General features: G+C 34.7%; 1 protein-coding gene across 2 annotated transcripts in view; it reads left to right on the top strand.

Annotated features, from left to right (window-relative positions):
• ANTXR2 (ANTXR cell adhesion molecule 2) overlaps nt 1-27,363 on the top strand; it is a 154,658-nt gene that overhangs the window by 79,610 nt on the left and 47,685 nt on the right. The window contains exons 13-16 of one of the 2 annotated variants that reach the window (XM_028505607.2): nt 7,061-7,105; nt 8,561-8,653; nt 14,666-14,833; nt 15,103-15,183. In XM_028505607.2, the coding sequence (XP_028361408.1) occupies nt 7,061-7,105; nt 8,561-8,653; nt 14,666-14,833; nt 15,103-15,183 (387 nt within the window). Of the gene's footprint in view, nt 1-7,060; nt 7,106-8,560; nt 8,654-14,665; nt 14,834-15,102; nt 23,180-27,363 lie in introns of those variants that run through there. The other variant, XM_028505608.2, reaches the window with a different exon arrangement.

The raw sequence follows: 27,363 nt of genomic DNA, 5'->3' as shown, positions 1-27,363 counted from the left end.
CTTAGCCAGCAACAGCTGTGCTGGTTTTTTCTAACTAGTAATAATGCTTCTACATTCACTTGTTTTTTATTGTTGAGGAGGGCTCTTGGTGCCTTTATTGAGTTACTTTGAGAGCAGCCTATTTTTTTAGAATACACAATAAAACAGAAGTAATTTAAATTTTAATATGCCTTCCTTGCACCATTAATTAAAATGATTTATGTTTGGTTGCCTCCTTGAAATAGTGTGTGATGTTAGTACTTACTGCTTCCATGGTAATGTTTTCCAACAGAGCATCATTTGCAAACTCTTCCTGGTCTTAGTGTATTTGCTTTGACAGCAGAACCTTGACTTAACCCCTGGCAGAGTAAACTCTCGCACTGTTCTTCCCAGTCCCCATTTGGCATTTTAAATATTTATTGTCCAGACTTCCCACCAGTTATTTGTGCATAGTAAGAGTCTTTGACCATTGTTGAGTCTGTCAAGAAGAAAAGGAAAAGGAAGATAAGGTAATCCGGACCATATTTTGGTCTGGATGTTGAAAGCATCTAGGTTTGTGAGATTCAGAGAAGGACATCCCAAACACCAGGGTAAGAGACTTTGTATTCATGTGTTTCAGAGGAGAGGAACTATACTTGCTCTCTGATCTTACTAAAAAGAGAAAGGAGTATGAAAAGAAGATCCACTGGTATTTTAAACAGATTTTTGTAACCAGGAAGAATGATTTCTCTATTGTCTGTGGGCTCCTAGGCACTTAGATGACACTGCTGACAAACTGGGCATTTGTTTTTGTCACTGGCAGGAATCAGGTCTGAAATAGTCGTTGATCTACAGTTGTTGTACTGTATGCCCCCCCCCCCCCTTTTAATTCAATGCAGTTCACTGTTGACAGTTCTTTTCACTCTTTTCTGAATATCAGAACATATGATTGCAGCAAGCTGGCTGCAGGCTCCAGTGCTGACATTTTCTAGCGCAAAGAATGCCCACATCACTCGAACATTTGAAAAGTGTTAATGAGCAGATCAAAAGGACTGTTGCCTGAAGCAGCTAACTTTTTTTTCCCTAAGAAATCGGCTCTCCTCCAAACTGAAATCTTAATTCTAGCAGCTAAGTAGATGAGATGTAATCCTCCCTGATGATGATAATAACAAATGAAAAAAAATTGGAGAAGAATCAAACTCTGCATATGGTTCATAAAGTGGTGAAAGTGTTTTCCAGAATCTTCAATACAGAGCTGAGGGATGCTAAGTGGAAAAAATCCTGGCAACTGGGCAATATTATGCCTTTTAAAATCTGCAAATTCTCATAAAATATGGTGCATATGAATACATCTTTTTGTGAAATGAATGTGTTCTTGCACTATTTAATACAAGAATGGGATTCTCATGACTGTTTTTTTAAATGTATTTGGACTTACAGTAAGGTTTTCTTTTATCCTGTAGTAGTTTTAATGAAATACAGGGATATCAGTTAAACACAGATATTTGCCACTTTTGGCTTTTGGGCTGAATGGCTTCAGATTATTTTCCCCCTCCTTTGTTACTTATGAGGCCACATGGTAGACTGAAGAGAGAGAGTATTTTGAAATGCCACACACACACACACACACATAACCATTTTATTTTCCATTCCGTCATCTCTAGGTTAGTCATGCTGGGTATGTGAATTGACAAGTTAGATCTCAATAAAATGGGGATGATAACCTCTATTGCACACACAGTCACCATAAATATTAAACTATTTCTATCTGTATGGATACCTGCCTATTTATTTATATATGTATCCATCCATCTATCCGTCTATCCATCAATTCATCTATGAATCTTAGCCAGTAACAATTTCTCAAAAAATCTTAAACCTTTTCATCTGTACTCTTTCCCCTTGCAGTCCAAATCTTATTTTAAAAGGATGTCATATGGCAGAAATGGTGAATTTAGAGTTTGGAGGTAGATGGACCTGAGCCCTGGGTTTGAATCCTAATTCTAATGTATTGTTTTTGTATATCCGTGAGCAAGTTATTGAAGTAAGAGTCTCCCTCTCTTTGTATTTAAAATGGAGAGAAGCATAGTAACCACACAGGGTTATGCAAATAAGAGAAACACAGTGTGTGGTATATGGCAGAACCAATAAAGGGCAGTAATGAGCCACAGCTCTGGTCAGTTTCTGAAGGTGCTGTTATTTGTCATGGTTGTGGTTGTGTCTTTTAATTTACTAGATAAATATTTGATTTAAGCAGAGTTTTAAGGCCTTTGTTTCCATTGTTAACAATGTATATATCTTCAGGATTTCAAAATCAATTTAAACTTATAATGTTACACATTTAGTCATTTGTAAAATTAATTGCATGTTATTGGAAAACAAACTCTAATATTCTTTTCTGGAATAAGGTGAGTACAAATACATTTAGACATATGGCCTACTTAATTATGGAAAGGCACAGAAGCAAAAGTCCTGGTGGAAATATTATGATTTGTAGGTATTTAAAAACATTCTATTAGAATTTTCATACTGGAAAAGACATACAATTAATCACATTAATTTTCCAAATGAAGAGATTTGGGTAATCTTATATCTTCCCACCTGCCAATGAGTTCCTCAGTTCTCTGACTTTATTGGTTGAAAGAGAAATTTGATTATCTTCTTTGGAACAAGCAAATTTTAGTTTCATGGAAGTCATCTCTGTTTATCATTTATATTTTTTCTTCTTCTTTTTCTTACAAATTTAGAGGTTGGCTGTGAGCCTTTGAGAAAGTTCTCAGCCATTTCCTTCAGCTTACTTTCATATGTTTTATTACCTGCTGTTTGCAGAGCATTTTATTAGTCACTAGTGATGTTTAAAAAGAAGGAGAAATGATTATTGCTCTTAAGAAATCTACAGTCTTAATGGGTAATTGAAAAATTCCAAAATATACATATAAATCAAGAATGGTTCAACTGAGCAGCAAAATACAGTTTTAGAAGTTTTTAAGCTTCCAGATAAAACAATAGTAATTTGATAGACCAGTCTGTGAAAGCTGGGTAGGACTCAATGTGAAAATGGTCATATTATTTGGAGGAAACAAAGGGATCTTCAGTTTGCTTGGCATAGAGGTCCTTGTAAAGGGATGTTTGTAAATAGGGGCTAGTGTAGAACTATACCACATTGAGGCATTTGAACAATGAGAATAGAAGACCTGGCTTATGTAAATGTACTGAGAAGGTCTCTGGTTTTTCAGTCTGTGGCTTATGATACCGGATAATGGGTTTCCAGTAAAGTGAAAGAATGCAAAGATACCTCTCACTATCCTGTTTGTGAGTTTGTGAGCAGTGATCATATAAGGATTTTAAGTTGAAATACAGTTTGTCTATATCAGTACTAATACTGGATGCTATTCAAGATAATGAGTATGACATAAAAAATGGTGGAGTCAGAGAGTGGGTGGTTCAGTAGTTCTTGGGAGATCTATAGAACAAGGCTAGCAATACTATTTATGTCCTTAGGAATTTATATACCAGTGCAACAAGTAGAGGTAATAGGCGGAGTAAATTTGAAATCCTTACAAGGAAATGAAATGAGTTTAGATACATTATACTCGCAGGAATGAAGGATATATCTTTGTCTTTTTTTAGTGAGAGAACCTTAGAGAACACATGATGGTAATTTGCAAAATTAACAGTGGGAGTGTGATTTGTAATGTTGTCTGAATAACATTCAGTAATTCATTGATTTCAATTGTGGTCATTGGAACCATTAATCCATTCTGACTAATGAAGTGATCAATTAAGCTTCTGTTAGAAAAATATTGACCTGGCTATATAGGTTAGATTAAGGGATGGATTTAGAGATAGAGAGACAAGCTAGATGTCTAATTTAAGTAAGGAGAGCATGTAGATATTGATACCAAAAATAAAAGTTTATGGTAATTAAAGACTATCAGTCAATGTTATTAACATGTTATTAATTAGAATTCATAAAATGAGAGTGAGGAGTGGTGGGGTGCATCTGTTTTCCATGAGCACTATTCATTTACTTAAAATAGGTTGGCCATACTTAATATGTTAATAGCAGTTCTGGAAACCACACTTTGACATATTGATCAAGTGAATATATACTAAGGAAACAACGAAATGAACAAATAACTCAGAACCATTGCAATGTTTAACTTCCAGATGAATAGGCTCAATAGATATATGGTTATCATCCTAGTATTCAAAAATATAAATTGCTCTCTTCTAGATGAAAAATTAGTTGTGTGTCTATGTGTTTCCACATCTAAAGATTAGTACTAAAGAGTGGAAACTACAGAGAAGGAGGCTTTGGCTTCTTTTGGGGGAAAAACTTTCCAGTGATACGAGTTTCTTGCCAGTGGAATGACTTGTTTTGTGAGGTAGTGAATTTCCCTTTACTGCAAAAGTTCAGACATAGTTGGATTACAGCTTCGTGGGAATTTTTCACGATATTGAAGTTTTGGTTGAATGTACATTGGAGAAGTTGAAAAATGTTGTACTTTTATCCCCTTCCTTCTCCACCCCTCCCTTCCCCCTTTTCCCCTCTCCTTTCTCTCTTTGACCCTGCCTTCCCCTTCTTTTCTACCTTTCCCACCTTCCTCATTTCTTCTCCTTTTAAGTTCCCCTATTTCCTTCCTTTCTCTCCCTTACAAAATAGAAAATTTGCTAAGTACTGGGAGTACAGTAAGGAACAAAGAAGACAGAAACCCATCCTTATGGAAGTTACAGTTTTTCTGGAGCTGTTATCTACTCTCATAAATGCTAGGGAAGAGCAAAGGTGCATCCATGCATATGACTGGGATCTGATCTGCTTTGGGAAATTTGGAGGAATTCATGGAAGGGGGGAAATACTTCAAAGAGTCTATTGGATATGGTAAATGATTTGGTGAAGTCATTTAGAAAAGAGGAAGAAATTACAGATTATGTGAAAAATTTGAGGCTGCAACTAGAAGAAACAGAGAAGAAAGAAGAGTTGGCTTTTAAATGAAGGTGTTTAAGTTGATTTTTACTCTGTTGAGTGTAAAATGTGGACAGATTCAGTTTTTATTGATTGATTTTGGACATTTAGGTTCATAATAATATGAAGTGCTTCTTTTTATACAGGAAATTCACCTGTAGGGTAATATTCTTAACTTTCTTTTATTTTACTATGATATTTTACATCTTAATTCTCTACTGGCATTTATTTTGGGGTTAACTGTAAAAGTTCACAAATTTTTGTCTTTCAGAATTACCAGAAAGAACTAGAATTTTATTAATAAAATAAAATTGGATTAAACAAAATGGTTACATAGAAATAATAGCACTTCTTGTAGCATTCAAAAATAACAAGAATCGGTTAGTTTGAGATGCAGTCATGCTAAATTACTGTCCAGTTATATCTGTGGGGTTGTAATTACTGTCTGTGTATTCTTTCCCTGAGATTTACATCTAAACTAAAATTTGAATGATGAAAATATTATACATAAAAAATTAAGAGTCAGTTCCTCTCCACATTATAAATAACATTAATTTTTAAAAAAATACCTTTCATTAAGGAAAATTTCAAACATACACACAGAGAAAGACTAAAATAATGAATCACGTATGTCTGTCTCCTTCACTCAGCTTAAATGATTCTCAATTTTGGGCTAACCCTAAGTCCAAATTATTTTGGTGAAAGTGTCAGCATCATATCATTTAACCTAGAAAAACTTCAGCACATATTTTCAAAAGGCAAGCAGTCTTTGAAAAAAACAAATCTAGGATAATTAATAGTAACATACCTAAATAGTAATAATTCTTTGATGATATTCATTTTCAAAGTTATTATTTTAAACTTGCACAAATTTAATATAATTGGAACATTTGGCATTAGATGAAGTGAAGAGTTTTTTTTTTTTCAAAGCTTTTTTTTCTCTTGGTGTAGAGACTTGGATGCGTACCTGAATAATCAGAAGCCACTGACCCTTGGTCAATAATTTTCTAACATGATGGTGTGAAAGTCCAGATACTCCAGCACTATTGAGTTCATTTAAATTAGATGTCAGGCTCCATTCCATTCACATAAAGAACTAATGATATAAAATTTCAAGAAAGAATATAATAAGTAGTTATCCACAGGAAAAGGAATGTTGGCTAAAAAGTTGGTTTGTTTCTAGGTTAAAGGCTGGGGAAGGAGTATGTTAATTTCTCTATTATCTCCTCTAAAGCAAATTAAGTTTAGTATTGCCATTTTATGAAAAAGTCAATGAGTCTAACAGGAAGATTTCACTCATCAATTTCTACTCTATTTGGGGGGACATACTGCAGTCTAGTGACATTTACATTTTGACATTAGAAGAATCACTTAGTGAAATTTCATGCAAGGTTCTTGACAATTTTGAATCTAATAATATGAATCTAATGATATATCTATACCATAAGATAAAATGAATGAATGTGAATGAAGGGTTTTGTGAATTTTAGGTGCTTTTTATCTAGTTTTGTCTAACAAATGACTCCACAACTTCATGTCTTCCAACAACAATTTAGTATCTTCACACTTATGTAGAGATGGACTCTACTAGGACAGTCTCACTCTGGTGTTCTCTCATGTGATTGCAGTCAGGTGGCAGCTGGGCTAGAGTCAACTAAAAGTTTAAGAGGCCTCTATGTCTGAGAGAGATTCTTCCCTCACACATCTGGCACCTCAGCTGGGAAAGCTGACATAGCTGGGGGCTGGCCAGCTGCCTTTCTCTGATCACCCAGCCATTCTGTAAGGTTATCCTGGGCTTCCTCACAGCTTGATGATCTCAGGGTGGACTTCTGACATGACAGCAGGCTTCCCTTGGAATGATGGTTTCAAGGGTTCGAGGGAAGCAGAAAAACTTCTTTTGACCCAGCCTCAGAAGTCACATGGCACCACTTCTACCTCATGCTAGATGGTCAAAACTTACTTAGAGTAGAGTTAAAATGGAAAGGGAGGAACATTCATATAGGGAGGCAAGGATCACTGGGGACATCGTGGGTGCTAACATAGTATTATACTAATATAATTATTTTTTACACATCCTTACTGTTTCCTCTCTATGCCACCAAAAGTTTTTACATTTGATTTTGGTTTTTTGGACAGGTTATCAAGGATCCTCCCCCACCACCACCCCCTGCACCAAAAGAGGTGAGTGCCAAATAAGTCTGTTTTTCTCTGTATGAAGGTATTATCCCCAAATTTGACCAATTACATTATTGTTGAATAACTGTGGCACCCATGTATGGACTTCTGAATTCATGAAAATCAAGTATTATTGTTTGTCCTCTTATGATTTCTTTCATGTGTTAAAAGAACAAGTGCTTCACACATTGATAAACACAGGCTGGCTATGGAGATCAACAGTACAGAGAGATTTAATTGACTTCTTACAGCAATATAGCAATAGTTCTGATATCACTTATTTTGTTTACAAAATGTTGGAAAATCCAAAGTGGCAGTTTAAAGGTGTCCCTTTCTTCACAAGGATTATTACAGCAGGCCCCTTATCCACAGTTTCCCTTTCCATAGTTTCAGTTACTAGTGGTCAGCTGTGGTCACCTGAGGTCTGAGAATATTAAATGGAAAATTTCACAAATAAATAATTCGTAAGTTTTAAACCACATGCCATGCTGAATGGGGTGATAGGGTCGCACCCCCTCTCACTCTTTCCTTCCTGGGACACCCCTATGTGTCACCCCTATGTCCAGAGCAGCCATGCTGTATGCCCACCCCTTACTAACTCAGTAGCCATCTCAGTTATCAGATCCACTGCCACAGCATCTCAGCGCCTGCGTTCAGTTAAACCTTGTTTTATTTAACGATGGCCCCAAAGTGCAAGACTCGTGATGCTAGCAGTTTGGATGTGCTGAAAAGAATCCATAAAGGGCTTCCTTTTTGTAAAAAATTGAAAGTTCTCAACTTAATATGAAAAAAATATGCTGAGGTTGCTAAGATCTACATTGAGAACAAATCTTCTCACCATGAAATTTCCTAATTTATAAATTAAACTGTATTATAGGTATGTATGTACAAAAAAGAATCCTGTATCTATGATTTGGTACTATTCCCAGTTTCAGGCGCCATCGGGGTTTTGGGGGAAATGGAAGAGGACTACTGTACTTTCATATAACTCTATTAGCCAGAATTGTGTCAGAATATGAAATACAGAATGTACTGGTGGTGTACATTTTCAAAACTTCTCAACTACCTAACAATTTAGTACTTTACATAATTCAAACTTATACATACTTTGCTGCTTTAAATGATTATTGAAATGCCATCCTGATTTTTATGTTTTATCTTTTTAAATATGAAGTGATGAACAGGAGAAAAAATGATGCTCATAGCAACTTTTGGCAACCTAATGAATAAGGGAGATCCCTAAAGTTGTAGAATGGGGGGAGTCCTCATGTTCTCTAGAACTCTACTAGAAATTTGTGCATGTGAGCATAAATACATCTGTGTTCCTCATATAAAACTTTTACTACATTTTTGCCATATGAATTGCATTAATCATAAAAATGGTTAAATGTAAGCCAGTTCTAACTAAACAATATTTTAATAATTTAATTTAACCATTTTTTAAAATTTTTACTGAAATAGGAGGAAGAAGATCCTCTGCCAAACAAGAAATGGCCAACTGTGGACGCTTCCTATTATGGAGGTCGAGGAGTTGGAGGAATTAAAAGAATGGAGGTTGGTATCTTTAAAAAAATAGAAGCTGCTAATTTGGAATATGTATTTCCAGAACTATTAAGCCATGGAAACTGTAGTTTTTATAATTCACTTTCACAATACATCCATTTTTACTTAACACTGGGTCTTTTGGGGATTTTTTTCCTCTGTAGAATCATTTTAGCCATTTGAAAACTGTTCAAGAAGAACTGACTTCATTAGTCAAAGAATTGCATTGATAAGACATCTGAATTCTAAAGGGCAAAACAAAGTTAGGGTTTCTCTCACTATTTTGGAAAAAATGACTGCAGAGAATATCAACTTTGAAGAAACTAGCCACTTAAAATTGCAACAATGCTCATCTTTGAAAAGATCTAATAGCTATGTACTATTTGAGGAGAAAAATGTTAAAATATTCAATAGTATGAGTATGACCTTATCACAAATGTAGAAGCAGCACATTCATTGCTTTTTTTTACAGATTTTAGTTACCACTTATGAACAATGATAATTAAGTATCATTTATAGAAAGTACTGAATTTTTTGGCTGACTCAAATTGTGGAATACATTGAAATTTAATATTATATCTTAAGAATCAGATGAGGTCTTCTTGCCACCACATAAATATTTTTAAAAGTGATTAGTTAATAATAAGCAATGATTGCCAGCCCTGAGCCCTTAACAACTTTAGATAGTCCAGCATTTCACCTCAACAAGCAACTGAAGGAATTTTTTCATTGATATATTGACTTTATTACTAAACACAGATCTTGACATTTTTCTCATCATTAGTTATCCTTTAATTTTGCTTCTTGATGAGTTCTTTTATGCTGTGCACTCATGGCACATGTCTCCTACTGTCATATCTGCTTTGTCCCATTGCCGCCCACAAAAGTCAGCTAATTAACAACCTCAAAACTGTTGCAATTTCCTGTTTTTATATACTTCAGTAAAATTCAAATTCCCAAGAAAAGTTTCCTCTTTTCAGAATAAATTTCAGCATTTTTAAAAAAGAAGTGCAGGCCTACTTAACATGATTGTTATTATCTAAATGGTTATTCAAGTCATCTGATCCTGATTGTCACTTCCTTGAACACTTTAGATGTTAAAATAATGCCCATTTTGCCCTCAGAGCTTGCCACTGTATTGCTGAAATACCCTCTGAGACAAGCACCTCATTGCCAATACGCCACGGAAAAGGCAGGGAGTAGAAGCTATTAAGTGTATGTTTTGGAGAAGAGATGGCATCTGTGTTTGCATGTGGGTGGCTGGGAATATCAAGTAATATGAAGAGTGTAGCTGGGCTAACTCTTGTTTCTTGACACAGAAGGCAGGTCATCTTCCTTCAGCTTGCCTTTGTTGTGTTGTTCTAGGCTTGGAGGGGTGGGAAAGATTGGATTAGATATTCTGATGTATTTAAAAAATACACTTGTAAATAAAAGTGTTACATATGGATATCTAAATATGATCTGTCACAACTTATTTTTAATTTAGCCTCATTCCAAAATGTATGTGTAAAAAGATGTATGCAAGGGAAAAAAACGTTTTGACAGGATACACCATAAGATGTTAGAATAGCTGTCTCTGGATGGAGTGATTTTCAATTTGTGCTATATATTTCTCTGTTTTTTCCTAACTTATTTGACATTGAGCGTGCACTACTTATGCATGGTGAGTCAAAAGTAGGTTTACAGTTGTAAGTATGTGAAATAATTATTCTTGTATTATTATTTGTTAATTTTTGCATTATTTCCATATGATCAACTGTAAACCTATTTTTGCCCAACCCTGTATTCAGAATAATAAATTAAATTCTATTTTGAAATCCACACTTGTAAAATACTACACACAAGATATGGATGTGTTAGTATGTGATAGATTAGTATATTTTAAATGAGTAAATCATGTTCTTGCTGAAAAGTCTAGAAATTATGCCAGATTTATGCTAGTTCAATATTCCAGTGTTCCAAAGACTGAGATCTCTTTCTAAAGAGAAGCAAAGCCTAGGCATGATCTAAATGGCTCCTGAGTTAAGAAGCATATTATAGGTTTATGCTCAAGAAAGCCAAGGACTCATGCATATTTTTTAATAACTTGCATTTCAAGCTTTAAGTGTTATTGACTCTTAATATGTGAAATTATATTGCCCGTTCTATTCAGTTGAGAAAAATTTATGAAAAGGACTCACCCACTTTTAATAAATTAAGCTCCATTTTAGCCTTAGATAATTCTGGCTACATTTCATGGTGTATTCTATCAATGAGATGGAAATGGGAATGAGAATGAGAAAACATGAGAAAGTAAATGAGGGCATTACAAAGGGGAAACACAATACATAAAAATGCAGAATAAAAATTGAAATGAGAATTAGGCATCATTAAACTTTCTCAAACATGAACTTATTTAAACTTGGAGAGAGAAAATAGGATACATAATCTGTTTTAAAATTATGCCTATTCAAACCTGGAGAGCATTTCCTTTTAAAAATATATTCAAGTGGGGAAAATAAAAGGAATGATAGAAATATGACTACATCTGAATTACAGAACAAATCTTCATAACTAATGTTTTAAGCTGGTATAGGGATTTCACCTAGAAATTTTTTTTACTCCTATTTTAAATTAAATATTTAAACACTATGGTAATGGAAATTTGCAGAAAACTGGAACCGAGCTGATGTTAATAACAGCTGTTAGCACAACCCATCCACAATACCTAATGACTTCAAGTGTGTTTCTGCCAGTTCAGTGTGAAACTGTTTTTGTTTCTTTTCTCAATTCCGAAATTGCTCCTTTATTATATAATCTCCTGGTCATCCAAATATGCTCTGGGAATTATGGACTTGTATTGTTTATCATGAAAGCCAGGTAGAGTTGCAAGAATTTAGCTATCAAGCTTGTGCTTATTTCTGTTTTCACAGTAAAAATAACCACGTGTGTCAACTGTGCTAAGGCTCCCTTTAGTGATCTAATCTTGATATTCCTTTATCCTGTCTGACCATTTCAATGTGGTCAAACTAAAATATTGAATTTATGCACATACTTTGCACATATATTTAACTGCTCTAAGAGTTTTGGGAAAACAATAAAGTTAGACTTTGAGATTATGTGAGAATTGTTTTGTTGTTTGTGCTGATGTTGATGATGATGATACAGCTACTTCATGAACTAACCCTCGTAGATTCCTTTAATGAAGTTCCTTAGAGCTCAGCAGCTATATTTCATAAGTATAGTCCTTTGAAAGTTGAGTCCCTAGAAATGCCACATTGGGTCAGAACTCCAATCTAACTACCTTTGTGTTCTTATCTGAGAATGGTATCAGTGAAATTTGGAGGAAAAGTGTGATGACCATTGCCTCTGTGAGCAATATCAGCTGTGGAGGCTAGGCCAGGGAGCAGTAAATGTTAAAATCTGTACTTTCTGAATGGATCTAAAATGTATCCTTCTTATATTTCTATTCTGGGTTACTTCTTTGAGTTATGATAGTCACATGTTGACTTAACCATGTATCTTTTTCCATGTTTTATTTTTTCCCTTAAAATGGAGACTTTACAACTAACTATAAGGACATGTGTTGTGATTTTAGGATTTTGTAATTCAATTTAGATGTATCTAAAGATTTGAAAAGTTTTAGTTTATCTAGGGGAAGACACTATGATTTGAAAGAGAAGGTCATTTCTTTGGAAAGAGAGTCAGATATTTAGCTCTAAAGGTTTAATGGTGTTTAACACAATTTTAACAACCTCATAAAGAACATTCTAGTACCGCTGATCACAATGAAAGATACAGATACATTTTAATGTCTCAATAGGGTCCAATTGAAATTGAAAGCCCGTTCTAAAATTATAGTAAAAATGGGTAAAAATATCTAAGTAAGCCTTATCAAAAAGCTGTCAATAGTTCTTCCTATGAACAGTGATCATCCGTATTCCTACTCACGAACTCAGGTCATTAAAATGCTTTAAAGTGTATTTAATCTCTTTTTTTGTAGAAATAACTTAGCTCTGGTGAGTCAGGGGGCCCTGGACAGGACTTCCTATTGCTTTTCAGCACTTCACTTAGGTTATCTTTGTCATCTTTGGAAATGTCCTTGGTTTTGGACTTCCCCACTGCTCTGGTTGTGCAAAGCCCTCCTCAAGGGGCCATATCCTATTTACGTGCTCACACAGGAAAAAGTTTAGCTCAGATTTAGCTCTTATTTCTCGTTCATTGTAAAATAAAGAAGACTGTCATTTGACCCTGTGGTTTTTCAGTGTACAGAATTTTTAGGAAATGGAATTCCCTAAAATTTATGGAATTCCCCGAATTTTTTCTCCAAAGCAGTTTTTTCCAGATTTGTCTACTTCAATGAAAGATTGGTATGTCAACTAACATACTCAGATGAGAGCAGGAACTAAATAAAGACTGATTTTATAAAATCAAGCTTTACAAAAGTAAAGAAAAGGCATATAATTATTTTACTTCTGAAGGCTAAATGTTTGAATCACACATTTTGCCTTAATTGAACTTGGTGAACAGACACTTCTCCAGGGAGGGCATACAGAGGGCCCAGAGACATATGAAAAGATACTCAGCATCACTAACCATCAGAGAGATGAAAATTAAAACCACAATGAGATACCACCTCACACCGGTCAGAATGACCATCATAAACAAATCAACAAACAAGTATTGAGGAGGATGAGGAGAAAAGGGAACTCTAGTGCATTGTTGGTGGGAATGCAGACTGGTGCAGCCACTGTGGAAAATAGTATGGAATTTCCTCAGAAAACTAAAAATAGAACTGTCTTTTGACCCAACAATTCCACTGCTGGGATTATACCCTAAGAGTCCTGAAACACCAATCCAAAAGAACTTATGCAACCCAATGTTCATAGCAGCACAATTTACAATAGCCAAGTGCTAGAAACAACCTAAGTGCCTATCAGCAAATGAGTGGCTCAAAAAATTGTGGTACATTTACACAATGGAATATTATGCAGCAGAGAGAAAGAAGGAGCTCCAACCCTTTGCAACAGCATGGATGGAAATGGAGAGCATTATTCTAAATGAAATAAGCCAGGCAGTGAAAGACAAATACCATGTGATCTCACCTTTAACTGGAACATAAGCAACAAAAGAAAAAAGCAAACAAAATATAACCAGAGACATTCAAATTAAGAACAATCTAACAATAGCCAGAGGGAAGTGGGGAGGGGAAAATTGGGAGAAGGGTTACCAGGAACCACTGTAAAGGACACATGGACAAAACCAAGGGGGAGCATGGAAGCAATGGAGGGAGGTGGGTTTGTCTGGAGGTGGGGGAGGGGTGGGGAGAAAATGCAGACAACTATAATTTAACAACAATAAAGAAATTTATGAAAAAAGTTTGGAAGGAACAATTAACTCTTTTGCATAAAATACCTTTATAAAATGCAAATGTATTTGAAAATTATTAACCTATTTCAGACTGTCAATATTCAAATCCCTGCCTGCTAGTTGCTAGCTGTGCAGCTTTGGCCATGTCACTAAACCTCTCCGTGTTTCAGCTTCCTCGTCTGGAAGGAAAAATACATTATCTCATTGCATTTTTATATGGATTAAATGCAGATTGGCACATAGTAAGCACTCAATAAATGCTAATTATTATTACTATCATCTATTTCCTCCAGTGCCATCAGTATATATGGGTCTGTGTTTAGTTGGAAGGGAAACCTCCCTAATCAGAGAATAGGATTACACACTGTCATGCATTTCATATGTAAACTACAAATTAACTCCATATTTAAAACAGTGAAGAAATGCTTGCTTCAAATTTTAATTGACTCCAGATTTTTACAAAGGGTCTTTTTTTTATTTTCTGGGATCCTAATGTTAAGTATATAAGTACTGGTGATAAATCTATTAAAACTCAGAAAAGGAGGAATTTAGAGTTAATCTACCTACTCATCTTTTCACTCTGCGGTGGTTAATTGAAGGACCACTGGCTAAGTCAGAATTAATTTTTCTAGGATACTGTTTGTCTAACATAGGTTGTTTTCCTTTGTTTGAAAGGTTCGTTGGGGAGATAAAGGATCTACTGAGGAAGGTGCAAGGCTAGAGAAAGCCAAAAATGCTGTGGTGACGATCCCTGAAGAAACCGAGGAGCCTGTCAGGCCTAGGCCACCTCGACCCAAACCCACATACCAGCCTTCTCAGACAAAGTGGTACACGCCCATTAAGGTGACTGTCCAAGTTTTGTGTAATTGAACTGAAATTTCCCCGGGGAACTGTGACTATCTTTAGTAGCACACATTCATTCTGCATTATAGCAATGAATGCTTTCTGAACAACAAGAACCTCCTTTTTTCGTTATTTACTTATTCATTAGTTTAATTTATTAAATAAATGAGAGTAGAAATAAGGCTTTACCTTCTTTACTATAACTCATTTATTCAGTCGATAGATGTTGAGTATGTCCCCTAGGAATTTACAAATCATGTTCCCTTTAGGGTCGGCTTGATGCGCTCTGGGCTTTGCTGCGGCGACAGTATGACCGGGTTTCCTTGATGCGACCTCAGGAAGGAGATGAGGTTTGTGTGTGGGGTTGTGTTGGGAAACAGCTCACTGCTTGGGTCCATATAATGAAAGCAGTAAAGTAATAATCAGAAAGAATTGAAAGCCCTCATTACACTTGAGGAAGGAATTATCATCTCATGCAAATTCCTGTTACATAGGGTGCTTAATAAATTATTATTTGTTAGAATGCATCTTCAAGCTGCAGTTTAATGCAAATCCCTTTTCAACTAATACATAAAAAATTATGACTGCTTATTAAAGCAAGTACACATGCTTTAATAAGCAGACTGGTTGCTTCAGCCTTTGATTTGGACAACATCACATTCTGAGGTTTTACCAAGTGGGAGAACAGACTGGCGATTAGAATTGAAGCCTCTAGCACTCACTACCAGTGAGGCCTGGAGAACATGCCTCAGGGCTTCCATTTGTTTAGGTGTACATATGTTATTTCCCTGCCCCCAACAGTTTATGTAATCTACTTTCTTGCATATATGAAAGTGTCTTTAAAAGCATTGTAGAAGTGTATACATGTATATACACACATACACATATATGTCAAAATATATAAATACACACACACTTGTGTATATGCATTTTCTCTACCATTGAAGCATATGGAATAACTATAGTTTTATAATTAATATATTAGGACTATTTCCTATTATGTTAATGTAAGAAAAATGGCTTAAACCTTTGAATATGTAACAATGGTAAGTTTGGTTCAGAAACACACTACTGTTACTGATATTAATAGGGTCTCTTCATTATGTGTCAGCAAGCCTGTAAACTTCATTCACTTAAGCTTCAGAGGACTTTAGGTTCATTCCAGTCCAATAGGCTATTTTTTTTAAAAGATAACATAATAACATATTTGATGAGATTCATATTTAGTTTCTAGTGCCAAGCTGTCATATTCAGTGTTATGGGATTCTGTCTTGCTGCTTAAAATATAAAAACATCTAAATCTTATGATTTTACTTCTTTGAAATGGGGGTAATTTTAAAAACATCTGAGTTCAACCATTTAGGAAATCCAACTGAGAAAGTATTCCTGGAATGTTCCCAGCACATCATTTACCCTTTGCTAGGACCACAGGTAGGAGATAACCAGGTGGTGTATGAAGCAGCCTCTTTCATTACCACGCCACTGTGGTTAATAGAATGGTCTTAATATCTAATGAGATCTGTGCCCCTGTTTAAATGTGTGCGTGATTTGGAATTCTGCCTCTGGAACAACCTATAACAACTCTACTTGCCCTTCAACATGCTAGACTTTCACTTTATGTTTTAAAATTGTTTTTATGACATTGTAGTTTTGTTCCATTTTAGTTTTCTGTCCCTCATGTTAAACACTAGTTCATTGGTTCATCATTTTTACCTTTCTGTGTGTTGAGTATTGCTAACACTGAAGATGTAGTGGCCAGAAAAAAGAGAGTGTTTCCAGTGCTCTTGCCAATACTCTATATAGTCTTTTAATGCTCATAATTAAAACGTTTTTTAGTCTTTCAACATTCCTACTATTTTTTATTTAATTCAATACTTTTTAAATTGTAAATATGTATAAGTAACGCCATCAGGTAATACTAAAGGGTTAACCATAGCCTTTGTTGTTAAGAAACCTGAAATTTGTTTGGGAAGCAAAATATATACAAAGATAATGTTTATTGCAGAATGTGATCTGGGTCATATTATAGGTTGGTATCAAGTACTTTTGAGTGCACACAGCAAGAGAGATTAACTTTTCCTGGAGGAATTTGGGAATATTTATTCAAAACCTTAGGCCTTATACTATGAAAATGAGTAGGATTTCATCCGATGGAGTTGGGTGAAATGAGGAATGAGAGTTTCCATTGAGGAAGCATCATGAGCAAAGTCCCTGAGATAGCCAAGAATACAGTGACTTGAGGGTTACTAGATAGTCTGGAGACTGGGGGGAAACCAGAATAAGTTAGCAACAGAAGAGATCTTTTAGTCTGGATAAGTTGACATGTTTGGTTTTTAAAACAATGCATTACACTCATTCTTGTGTTGATTCAACAAATACTTATCTAGTGCGTACCATGTACTGAGAACTTTGTTAGACACCAAATAAATTTAGCGTCCTTCTTAAATTATAGTGCTGGAATATTCCACATGTTGCCCCAACTGTTTAAATTTGTATTTATTTTTCCATGATGGAAGACTAATACTTCCATTATTTTGACCAAGATTTCCTTTGATTTTTAGTAATTGCACACACTTTCATTTAATATAGTCCCAAAGCCTTCTATTCCAACTCTTGAGGCCAAATTGTTTCAAAATTCATAAATTTTCAGATTTTAGGAATCTGATAGAGTCCATATATTACATTTATGTAAACAGCACCTCCTGATCATTATTCAGACATTTTGCTACAAAATATTAATTGCTAAAAGTGGACAAATATAGACTATAAGTAGTCTCAAGTTAGCTCAGGCCAGGTTTTTACTTGTAAATGCATTTTGATGACAAACTTTGCACAACAATTTGTTTTCAAATATTTCATATTTTGAAAGTTTAGATAAAAGATAGTAGGCCTTTACTGTGTGATAAATTAGTTTTTCCATACTCTATATATGCTATTTTTGATTTGTTGTTTGTTTTTTACTTTAAGCTTAGTAAACATCGATTGTTGGTTCAATTAGCTAATTTGCTGTTCTGTCAAATATATATGATTTTATGTGTGCTTGACACAGTCTGACACAATCTTTGTTCATAATGCCTATTTTTGATACAGTTACTGGTTCCAACATTTTGTCACCTGCAAATTTTGTCACTTATTTCAAGCCACTGTTAAAATCTCAGTGTGACCCTTTGTGAAAGCTTTTCCTGACAGGCTGACGCTCCACAGTTAGCTAGTGTTAGTATGGTAAAGTTAGCAAACACCCAACTGTACAAGCTCAGATTACCATTTTATTTATAAGGCTATTTAATATATTTTGTTAAATTGTTTGCTGAATTTAAGGTATAATGTATATTTATGGGTTCCCCCATCCAAGCAATCAATGATGCAAAATTATTTGATCATGGAAATCAGGTATGCTTTACATGAGTTATTCTTGTGCTTCTGCTTTCTTGCCAATGATCCTTTATATCTATTTTTTTAGGATGGGGTTTGATACAAAGTCTGTAGTTATTGACATATACCCTTTTCCCTTCAAACAACTTGGGAAATCTTTTCCCTCCTGCCTCCTTTGTTTATTTCTCATCTCATGTTTTATGTTTCACAAGGACTATTAAGAATATTTGTTTCTGTGAATTCCACATCATTAACCAGGTCCTCAACGTTTGATAGAATTAATTCCAATGTAAATTTCCCCTCCCACAGAAATATAACCTGACTTTTTCAGAGATTAAATGATAGAATCAGCAAGAATCGTGTCAATACTGTAGCAGAATTAGTGTTGTGTATACTAATAATTTAGGGTAACCAAAGAGTTCCAATTTTTGCATATCTTTACGTTATGTTTCATAAAGCCATCGTACTGCTTTGGTTACAAGATCTCTAGAATGCTTTCCCTTTCCTTCCTTCCTTTTTTCCTTCCTTCCCTCTTTCTATCCATCTTTTTTGTTCTTTGTCTCTTAAATATGTTTACCTCCACTATGCTTTCATTTTCAGGTTTTCTAATTCCTTATACCAGTTAATGCATTTCTTATATACTATGCCAATTTTCTTTTTGGCTTCATTTGAATGACTGAAGACTTTTAGTTTCTCTATTCTTATCCTAATGAACACAGTAAAATCATTACTGACAAGGCCTACCATGTAACTCTATGATACTTGTGCTGAAAAGAATCTGCACCAATCACAGGACAATTAATTATAGTAAATATTTTGGTGGATTTAACTTAAAAATCTTTACAATAACTGAAACATATCAAATATTATTATCCAAAAGAGTCATATTTAATTATTTGTTTAAATAAAATTACAATTGCATGGTGCAGTGGCATAATTTTACTGAGACTCCATCTCACAAATTTTATTTTATAAAATGGGAGACTATAATATTTCTTAAATTCCAGTACTTTTTGCTTTAGAGTAATTTTCATTTGAGAAACCTGAAGTAATTTACCTAGTATGAAAAGGAGGCTCCAGAAGTAAAGAGAGAATCAGCAAGTAGCACTGGGCACAGTTCATTGTGACGTATGGTGAAAATGGGATGACCTGCCTTGGTAGTGCTTCATCTGTTCCTGAGAAGAACAGCATGGCTCTCTGTTACCTCCTACTTGTGTCTAGTTAGTTAAGTCCATAAAAACTAAACTGCCTAAACTCCATGGTTTTCACTAAATTTGCTTATACACGTAAAGAAAATGTTAAATTTAGGAAACTGGGATGTCCAAGTGGCAGCATTCTCTTCTTCTCTGGCTCTTGGTGTTGAGCTTTCTCTGTAGCCAGGGCATAATCATTGAGTGAGAAAATCTTGGAGTTGTTGTGATTGTGTTTTTGTTAACCACTCTCACTTGTGACAGGGCCCCACAGCATAAGGAAGGGTAAAAGCTTGTCCTCAGCTGTTCTCCCCTAAAACAATCCAGTACCAGGTTAAACCAAATTAAACTAAACACTGAACTCAGACTACTCATGAAAAATGATATGTATGTTCATATGTTCACATACCCACACACATGAGATGTTCCTTGCCCCCTGAAACCAGTTATCAATTTTTTATCACAAATCTATTTTTCCCATTAAACTTTTCCATTGACTATTAGGAAATCTGCCAATAGTATGGTGTTATTTTAGGTCAGTACTCTGATTCCCCCTGAAAGGTTTGCCTCTGAACATCAAATAATTCATTGGAACAAAAGTTGTTAGCTATTCAAGGTCAATTCTTTTTAAAATAAAGTTTATCAGCATGTAAACTGGGGAATAACTTTTGCAAATAATATTGTTATCTTCCTGTACTCATAAAGGCTAGTGTGTGTTCACTACTGATTATGCTCCCTATGAAGTAGTTGTGTAATGGTGTAGGAGCTGTGTATGTAAATGTGAAGCAGTTTGTGTATTGTAGGAATTAGATTGACTTTTGGGAAAATATTTTAAATAGTCGGAATTGAATGCTGTTTGTTTTATACTGTCAAGAAACAAATGAGAATACTTTCATGCCTGCATTTTTAAAGGGAGTAATAGTCACTCTCTCTCAAAAAACAAAAAAGAACAAAACTTGATGCTGCTTAAGAGACAATAAAACTCAATTGTTTTCAGGCTGTGGCTGATGGCTCCAAAACAACAGAACCTCTGCCTAGTCAGGGGTACGATTTCTACCTTGGAAAACAATCTTGTCATCTATTTATAAATTGTTTACTGCAGATTCTGCCTCTTGAGAGTGCGGTTTAATAAACAAATCAGCCAACATACAACGTAGAACTAAACCCAGAGTCACACACATTTATTCTGCAAGTCAAATACTCTCTTTTTATGGCTCAGAGGCTGCACTGGGCTCATTTACAGAATTCACTGCTGAATTGAAGTCCTTGATCAAGTAATTGAAGTTCAGGCATAAAGTATCAAAGCGGCGCGAGAAATCTCTTCGTCCCTGGCTCCCGCTACCTTTCCGCGCCGCCAGCGCCTGCCGAGGTGGCACTCCGCGCGCTGCGCGCACACCAGCCACACGCAGGCTTTGATTGTAGCTGCAACTCCACGGAGTCATGAATGTTTCAGCGCCCGCGCGTGAGGTGAGGGCCTCGTGGCCAGGTGTAAGCTAGCAGGTTGTCGGCGACATCTGTTTGCAGCGGCCGCGGAGGCCTCCCCAGCCAGCGGCGAGCGACAGGATTGTCAGCGGAGGTAGTTGAGAGAGGCAGAACCGTTTTGGTCTCACTGGCTGCCTGGAGGCCCGAAACACACAAAGGTAGGAGTAGGGGTGGACACAGCTGCGCTCCCAAACTTGCCTTAGGCACAAATAAAGAGATCTAATGCAGTTTGACTTCATTGCGGTGGGGAAACAGGGACAGAAAGCCACTTCAGAGACACCTTAACGCTGCAACATCTGCCGCCAAGTTTCCAGGGAGTGACGGGGGACAGCAGGTACCGATCGAAGTCTCCACATAAACAACCTCCATTAAGCCATGGACTCTTTTGAAGGGCCTCCATCAAACAAGCTGGAGTCCGCAGCAGGAGTTTGTTTGGTTTTCAAAGCAGTGTTTTGTTTTTGCAGTAACAAGGTAATTTATAAATGATGCATCACCACGCGTCCTCCTTTGTTTCTTTTTTAATTTAAATTTATTTGTAAAGGGAGAGTTAGAAAAGCAAAAAGGCAAAGAAAGGGGAAAACCTAGCACTAGTTTTGGAGTTGTTCCACAAACCCATTAAATCTCCGCGGAGCTTCTTGGCTGTAATCGAGGTTACGTTAACCTTCAGACCGCGAGCTCTCATTCAGCGGTAAGCAGACATAAATTTATATACTGGAGTGGAAGACTCCTAGTAATAGTAACACCCCTGAGGTACACCCACTGTTTGCTTTTAAACTTACATCACAGGGCTTCTTACGACATGGAGATGAAATGTAATGAGATTTTTTAAAGATGGGAATTCTCCTTTAGTAAAACGAAGGTTAGAAAATTGCATTGACTTTATTTTCTTCCTTAGTGCCTGTTATTGGTTATTAAAAATAACATTTGAGGTTGAAAGTAAGAACTACATGTTAAAAGGCATTTTTGAGGGGATTTCTCCCCTCTACCATCTAGATTCACCCACAAAATTTTTTTAAATGTGTGTATTTTTCTCTGGGAATATGGCAAAACTCGTCATTGTGCATACACATATTTGACATAACAGACCTGGTTAAAATATTATTGTGGCAAATAAAGCTCCAGGTATGGTAAGATAAAAACTACTCAATGGAAATGTAAACTATTATTGTTGAGGAAATTTAGGCTCCCTCACCTGAGGGCATGTCAGGTTGACCATTGTGAGATAAAAGAAAGATGCTGGCTGACTCCAAAGCATCCTTTGGAGTGGGAGTAGCCAGGGAACAATGGTGTGGGGAGAGAGGCTAGAAGGTGACAAAGTTTTCATCAGTTAATGGTGAAATAAGCAATAGGAGTGCATGGTGAATTTCCAATTAAGCTAAATTTATTTTGTTGAGATTACTTTTGTTAATTATGCAAATACAATTTTAATTTTTTGAAAAGATTAATGGTAGCTACTCAAAAACAATGTCCATTCTGACAGAGCTCAGTGTTAGTCTTCAATTTTTAAAAAAACCTACAGAAAAGCATCTAAACATAGGGCAGGGTCGTTTAAAGGCCCCAGAGTGACTGGACAGCCTCAGTGGCACGTGACCTCAGGCTGGTGCTCCTATTCACACCTCTGGTTCTAGATTTATGTTCACGCTTCTGACAGTCCTGCTTTTGAGCTCTCATGCTCAAAATAATCTGGCCTTATGCTCTTCAGTGTGGCTTCTTCAATGAGTCGAACCCTCCCAAGGATCACCCTGAACTTTGTCTTGCTGACAGGTCGCCCACTGCTCAGTCGTTTCAAACACTTCACCTTCAGACTGAATGAACATGCTGATAGCAGAGACTTTGTGCCACATGGCCTTTAAGTTCCCCATCACCTTTGCAAAATGTAAACCATTTATGGGTGTTTCTGAACAGATTGAAACCTTCACTCAAATGATTTGATATTTCCAATGTTTTTAGTGCTTGGCATTATGCTGCTAATGACTGCATTCTTAAGCTTAATTTTTCTGTTCTATCTAAATGCAGAGCAGGGCAAATGTTGCCTTAGAGTTGTGAATATGTGAAACAGAGTTTAGTCTATATTATTATATTATATTATTATATTTATTATTATTATAGTATTTTCCATACAAATGACTGTAAACCTGCTTTTGCCACACCCTTTATTTTGAGTCATACAGCTGAACTTTGTTAATAGATTGTAGGGACTGTAAGAAAACCCTTGTTTTTAGCCTGAGTCAGTCTAATTGCATACAAAATGCTCACACTGCTTTCATACCTTACCTATTTTACTCTTAAAAATAGGGTTGGCCAAAAAGTGTGTTTGTTTTTGTCCGTGAGATGGCTCTAGTAGCACTTAGTTGTCTTTAACTTCATTCAAAACAATTTTGTTAGCTTGTGTTGTGACAGCTGTCATATCACCATGCATTTGAAAAAACCTTATCAAAATTGGCAAATTTTTGTGTAGCCACTTTAATATTGAATATGGAAAAAATAAGCAACACTTTCAGCATATTATGTTTTATTATTCCAAGAAAGGTAAAAGCACACAAAAGGATTTTGTGCAGTGTGTGGAGAAGGTGCTGTGACTGATCAAATGTGTCCAAAGTGGTTTGCAAAGTTTCATGCTGGAGATCTCTTGCTGAATGATGCTCCATGGTCAGGTAGAACAATTGAAGTTGATAGCAATCAAATGTAGACATTAATTGAGAACAATCAATGTTATACCATGTGGAAGATAGCCAACATACTCAAAATATCCAAATCAATAAAGTTATTGGTGAAAATAAAAAATGTATCTTTTATTTTACAGGAGACTTTTTGGCCAACCCAATAGTAGAAAAATATCAGTTTTTTAAAACTGTAAAGTGATTGCTTACCTTTTGTTTCTGTGGTATCTGAAATTTGATATGGTTCTTTAAGTCAATTATGATGTTGCATCACCAGGAGGGAGGACCACTAGACTTTTCTGTCCTTTATGTTATTGCTGGTGTCTTTCATTCTTATTATTTATTGTCTTTATATTTCATGGCATCCTTAAAATACCTTACATATCCTGTTTAAATTAGTAGGAGTAATTATTTGGTTTATATGTAGTTGAAAAATAAATTTCTATTAGAATAACCCACATCATGAACACGCCATTTTTATTACAGTCCCACTTACTATATGTGTGTGTATATCTACCTGTATATGTGCATACAATATGATTAATATAAGTATCTATTACTATAGGACATTTTTCTCAGTGTGTATGTTGTCAACTAATGTCTGTTTCAGTGGAAAATAATAAATTTATAACATACAGTTCTTTTTTATACTACTTCTTAGCTTAAATAAACCCATTTCTTAATTATGGTATATACTAGTATTTTTTGGTTGAAATGGATCAGCAACCTTTTGATAAGTGAGACTATATATATACTATATAGTATATAGTATACTATATACAATATATCTGCTATATATTGTATACAATTACAGTATTGTGTGTATATATATACAGTATTATACATATAGTATATATATAATATATAATACTTATATACTTAGTACTTATAAGTACTTATACTCAGTACTTATAATATAAGTACTATAATACTACATAGTATAAATATTCTCTTTTTAAATCAATGCACTGATATTAGAAATAAATTCTGTTTCATTATCAGTGAGCTTTGGCACACTAAAAAGAATGCTTTAAAAATATCAAAAATTAACATTGGTAGTCCAGAGCTAAACACATTATTTTCTTAGGCTTAACATACAATATTTTCTTAGGCTCAGCATACAATTTTGATGAAGAGCACCTTGAGGTCATCAATTAAATCACCCAATTTGGAGCAGAAATATCAACACAGATACAGTTTTTAATCTTTATTTTCCTGTTTTCATGTAATTTATATATATTCTTTATATAATTTTAGAGAGGATTAAATTTATATTTATTTAAATCACTTTACAATATCTAATAATTTACAAAAATCTATATTATTCTGCATATGTTAAATATTCAGTTTTCAATTTAGAGTTCAAAGGACTCGGTCCAAGTAGGGAAAAGTAATAAACTGTAGACAATTTATTATTTTAAGAGTAAATTATGATGGTGGTTTTCTATCTTCCTGTCCCCCATTTATAAATTCAGTTTAAGGGAAACTTCATAGCTCAGTTAAGGAAATTGGCTTAAGTAGGAAGCTTTCATTGCCCCCTTATTCTTAAAAATGAATTTATATTAACACATTTTACAAATATGTACTTTTAAAGAGAAATAAATGCCTTTCTGGGCTACATATATTTAATATCCTTTCATTCTAAATAGGACACTAGGATTTTTATATAATAATATACATTTATAATATCTAAGTAAGTCATCCTTAAAATTGCTTCACATAATCTTATGTTTTCCATTAATTCTGCTATGAATCAAATCACAGCCTCTAACATTTGAGAAATTTGAAACTGATATAACTTTAAGGTATAAAATAAAAATGGTTTGCTTTTCAAACTTTGCATGAAATTATGTTTAAGAATACCAGTGGACTTCTTTACCATTTTTTAAATCTGACTTTGGATTAAAAATGAACTCTTTTTATTCAAGAGGGTTTCAAGAAATTTTGTTTTTATCTCCATTTGCTATTTTTGAGTTAATGGAGTTGTAGTAGTTATTACAAACTCTTTACCATTTCAAAATAATTTTATACTGTGATATACCTCATAACTCTCTCATTAGAGAGTTCTTTTTAAATGGGAAATGTGAGAGGAAAAAAGATGTTTCTAATTTCCTAAACTCTAGATTCCCATAATGCTTCTTGGCAAGCAGGTTAATGTACTAATAATAGTATATAGATGAAGATATTATATATATATGATATATATATATATAAGAAAATATATATATTCACAGTTTTGTCCAGTACTAAGCACACGTTTTGTTTGAATCAGAATTAGAGATTTCTAACAGTTTTCTTTTTAAATCAGGCACTATTTTTTGCTTATAATAAATTTTTCTATGAGAGCCATTTCCTGGTGCTGATGACTTCTGGACAGAGTTTATTATGAATTCAGTATATTTCATTCACTTAGCATTAAGAACCCTAGTGAGAACTGTACAGACACAGATACACATGGGGTTATATGGGTTTGTAACTACATGCATATAACATCATATCATATATCATATCATATCATATCATATATACCATATCATATCTTAATTGCCTAGAAGAGTTACTAAGAAAATCTGTAAAACATGTTTTAATAAATATTTAAATAACACATATATGTATGTGTGTCTCTATATACACACATACATATATACATACATATGCATATACGCACACGCATATACACACACATAGGGCATAAAGGTAAAAGTTCTAGAGAAACGAGCATTTACTCTCTGGTTATCTTTCTCTAGCTCTCATGTATCCCCTTTCTTGTACTTTCTAACACTGGATGATTTCCTAAAATTTAACCCTTGATCTTATGTTCTCACATCGTACTTTTCTGGAGAGCACTAGGCTTTCACTGTTTCAGCAATCTATCCTCCCTCCTGACTTCTACTTGCATGTCTCCGAAAGCTTACATGAATTTTCCTCTTGCACATTCTATGGTTACCACATTATCTGTGTTTAACTGGATTACCATATTCCTTACCTCTGACTTTCAAATTTTAAATTTTCTCTGTCATTCTCTCTGTCCTTCACCTGTTGTATCTAAGCTAAGGCTCAGTAGACATCATGGTTCCCATAACTTAGTGAGCAGGGTCTTTATCTTCCTAATTCTCGGTGTGATGTCCTATGCCAAAAGTCACAATATTTCCCTGTGGTGTGTACAAGATATTGATTGATTGAAGAGAATTGTGCCTATCAATGCCTCTCTTAGTATTATTATAAGCAATTAAAAATAAAAATGAGCTATTGATGAATATCCCTATTAGACTCTAGGGATTCTTAAGAGAGATGTCATTTTGATATTGTATAATTTAAATGTTTTTATTATCAGGACTTATAATTTTACCTTCATGATTCTACCCTGAAACTAAGCTACTTGAGAAGATTAAGACATCAGAGCAATTCTTAAATTGACAAAGTTGAATTATTTCTTATAAAGATATGGCTGAGGATGCTGCTACATAAAAAATGTTATTTATATGGTGCAAAGATTTATCATTTTGGAGGATGATTAATTTTCAATTTATAATTAAATCTATCAAACATTTTCTGGGTTAAAAAGCATGACACAATCATTTTCCTTAGGCTGAATTCTGAGATGAAGACTTATAATTTTCATCAATTCTCTTTATCAGGATACGTTTATTTTGTTGCTTGTAGTTGCATTCTTCTTACCTTTTCTAAAGCAGATTTAATTTTTGTGTCCTATTATATCAAAGAAGAGTTTTCAGTGATTGAATTTCTTGTGAAATATGTATTTATGCCAGTGAAATCATGTATTATGATGTCAATTTCTTGCATAATTATCTTCTGTGCAGGTATA

This window comes from Phyllostomus discolor, chromosome 1, assembly GCF_004126475.2.
Source record: "Phyllostomus discolor isolate MPI-MPIP mPhyDis1 chromosome 1, mPhyDis1.pri.v3, whole genome shotgun sequence".
Lineage (NCBI taxonomy): Eukaryota > Metazoa > Chordata > Mammalia > Chiroptera > Phyllostomidae > Phyllostomus > Phyllostomus discolor.
This window is presented reverse-complemented; position numbering and strand designations above follow the sequence as displayed.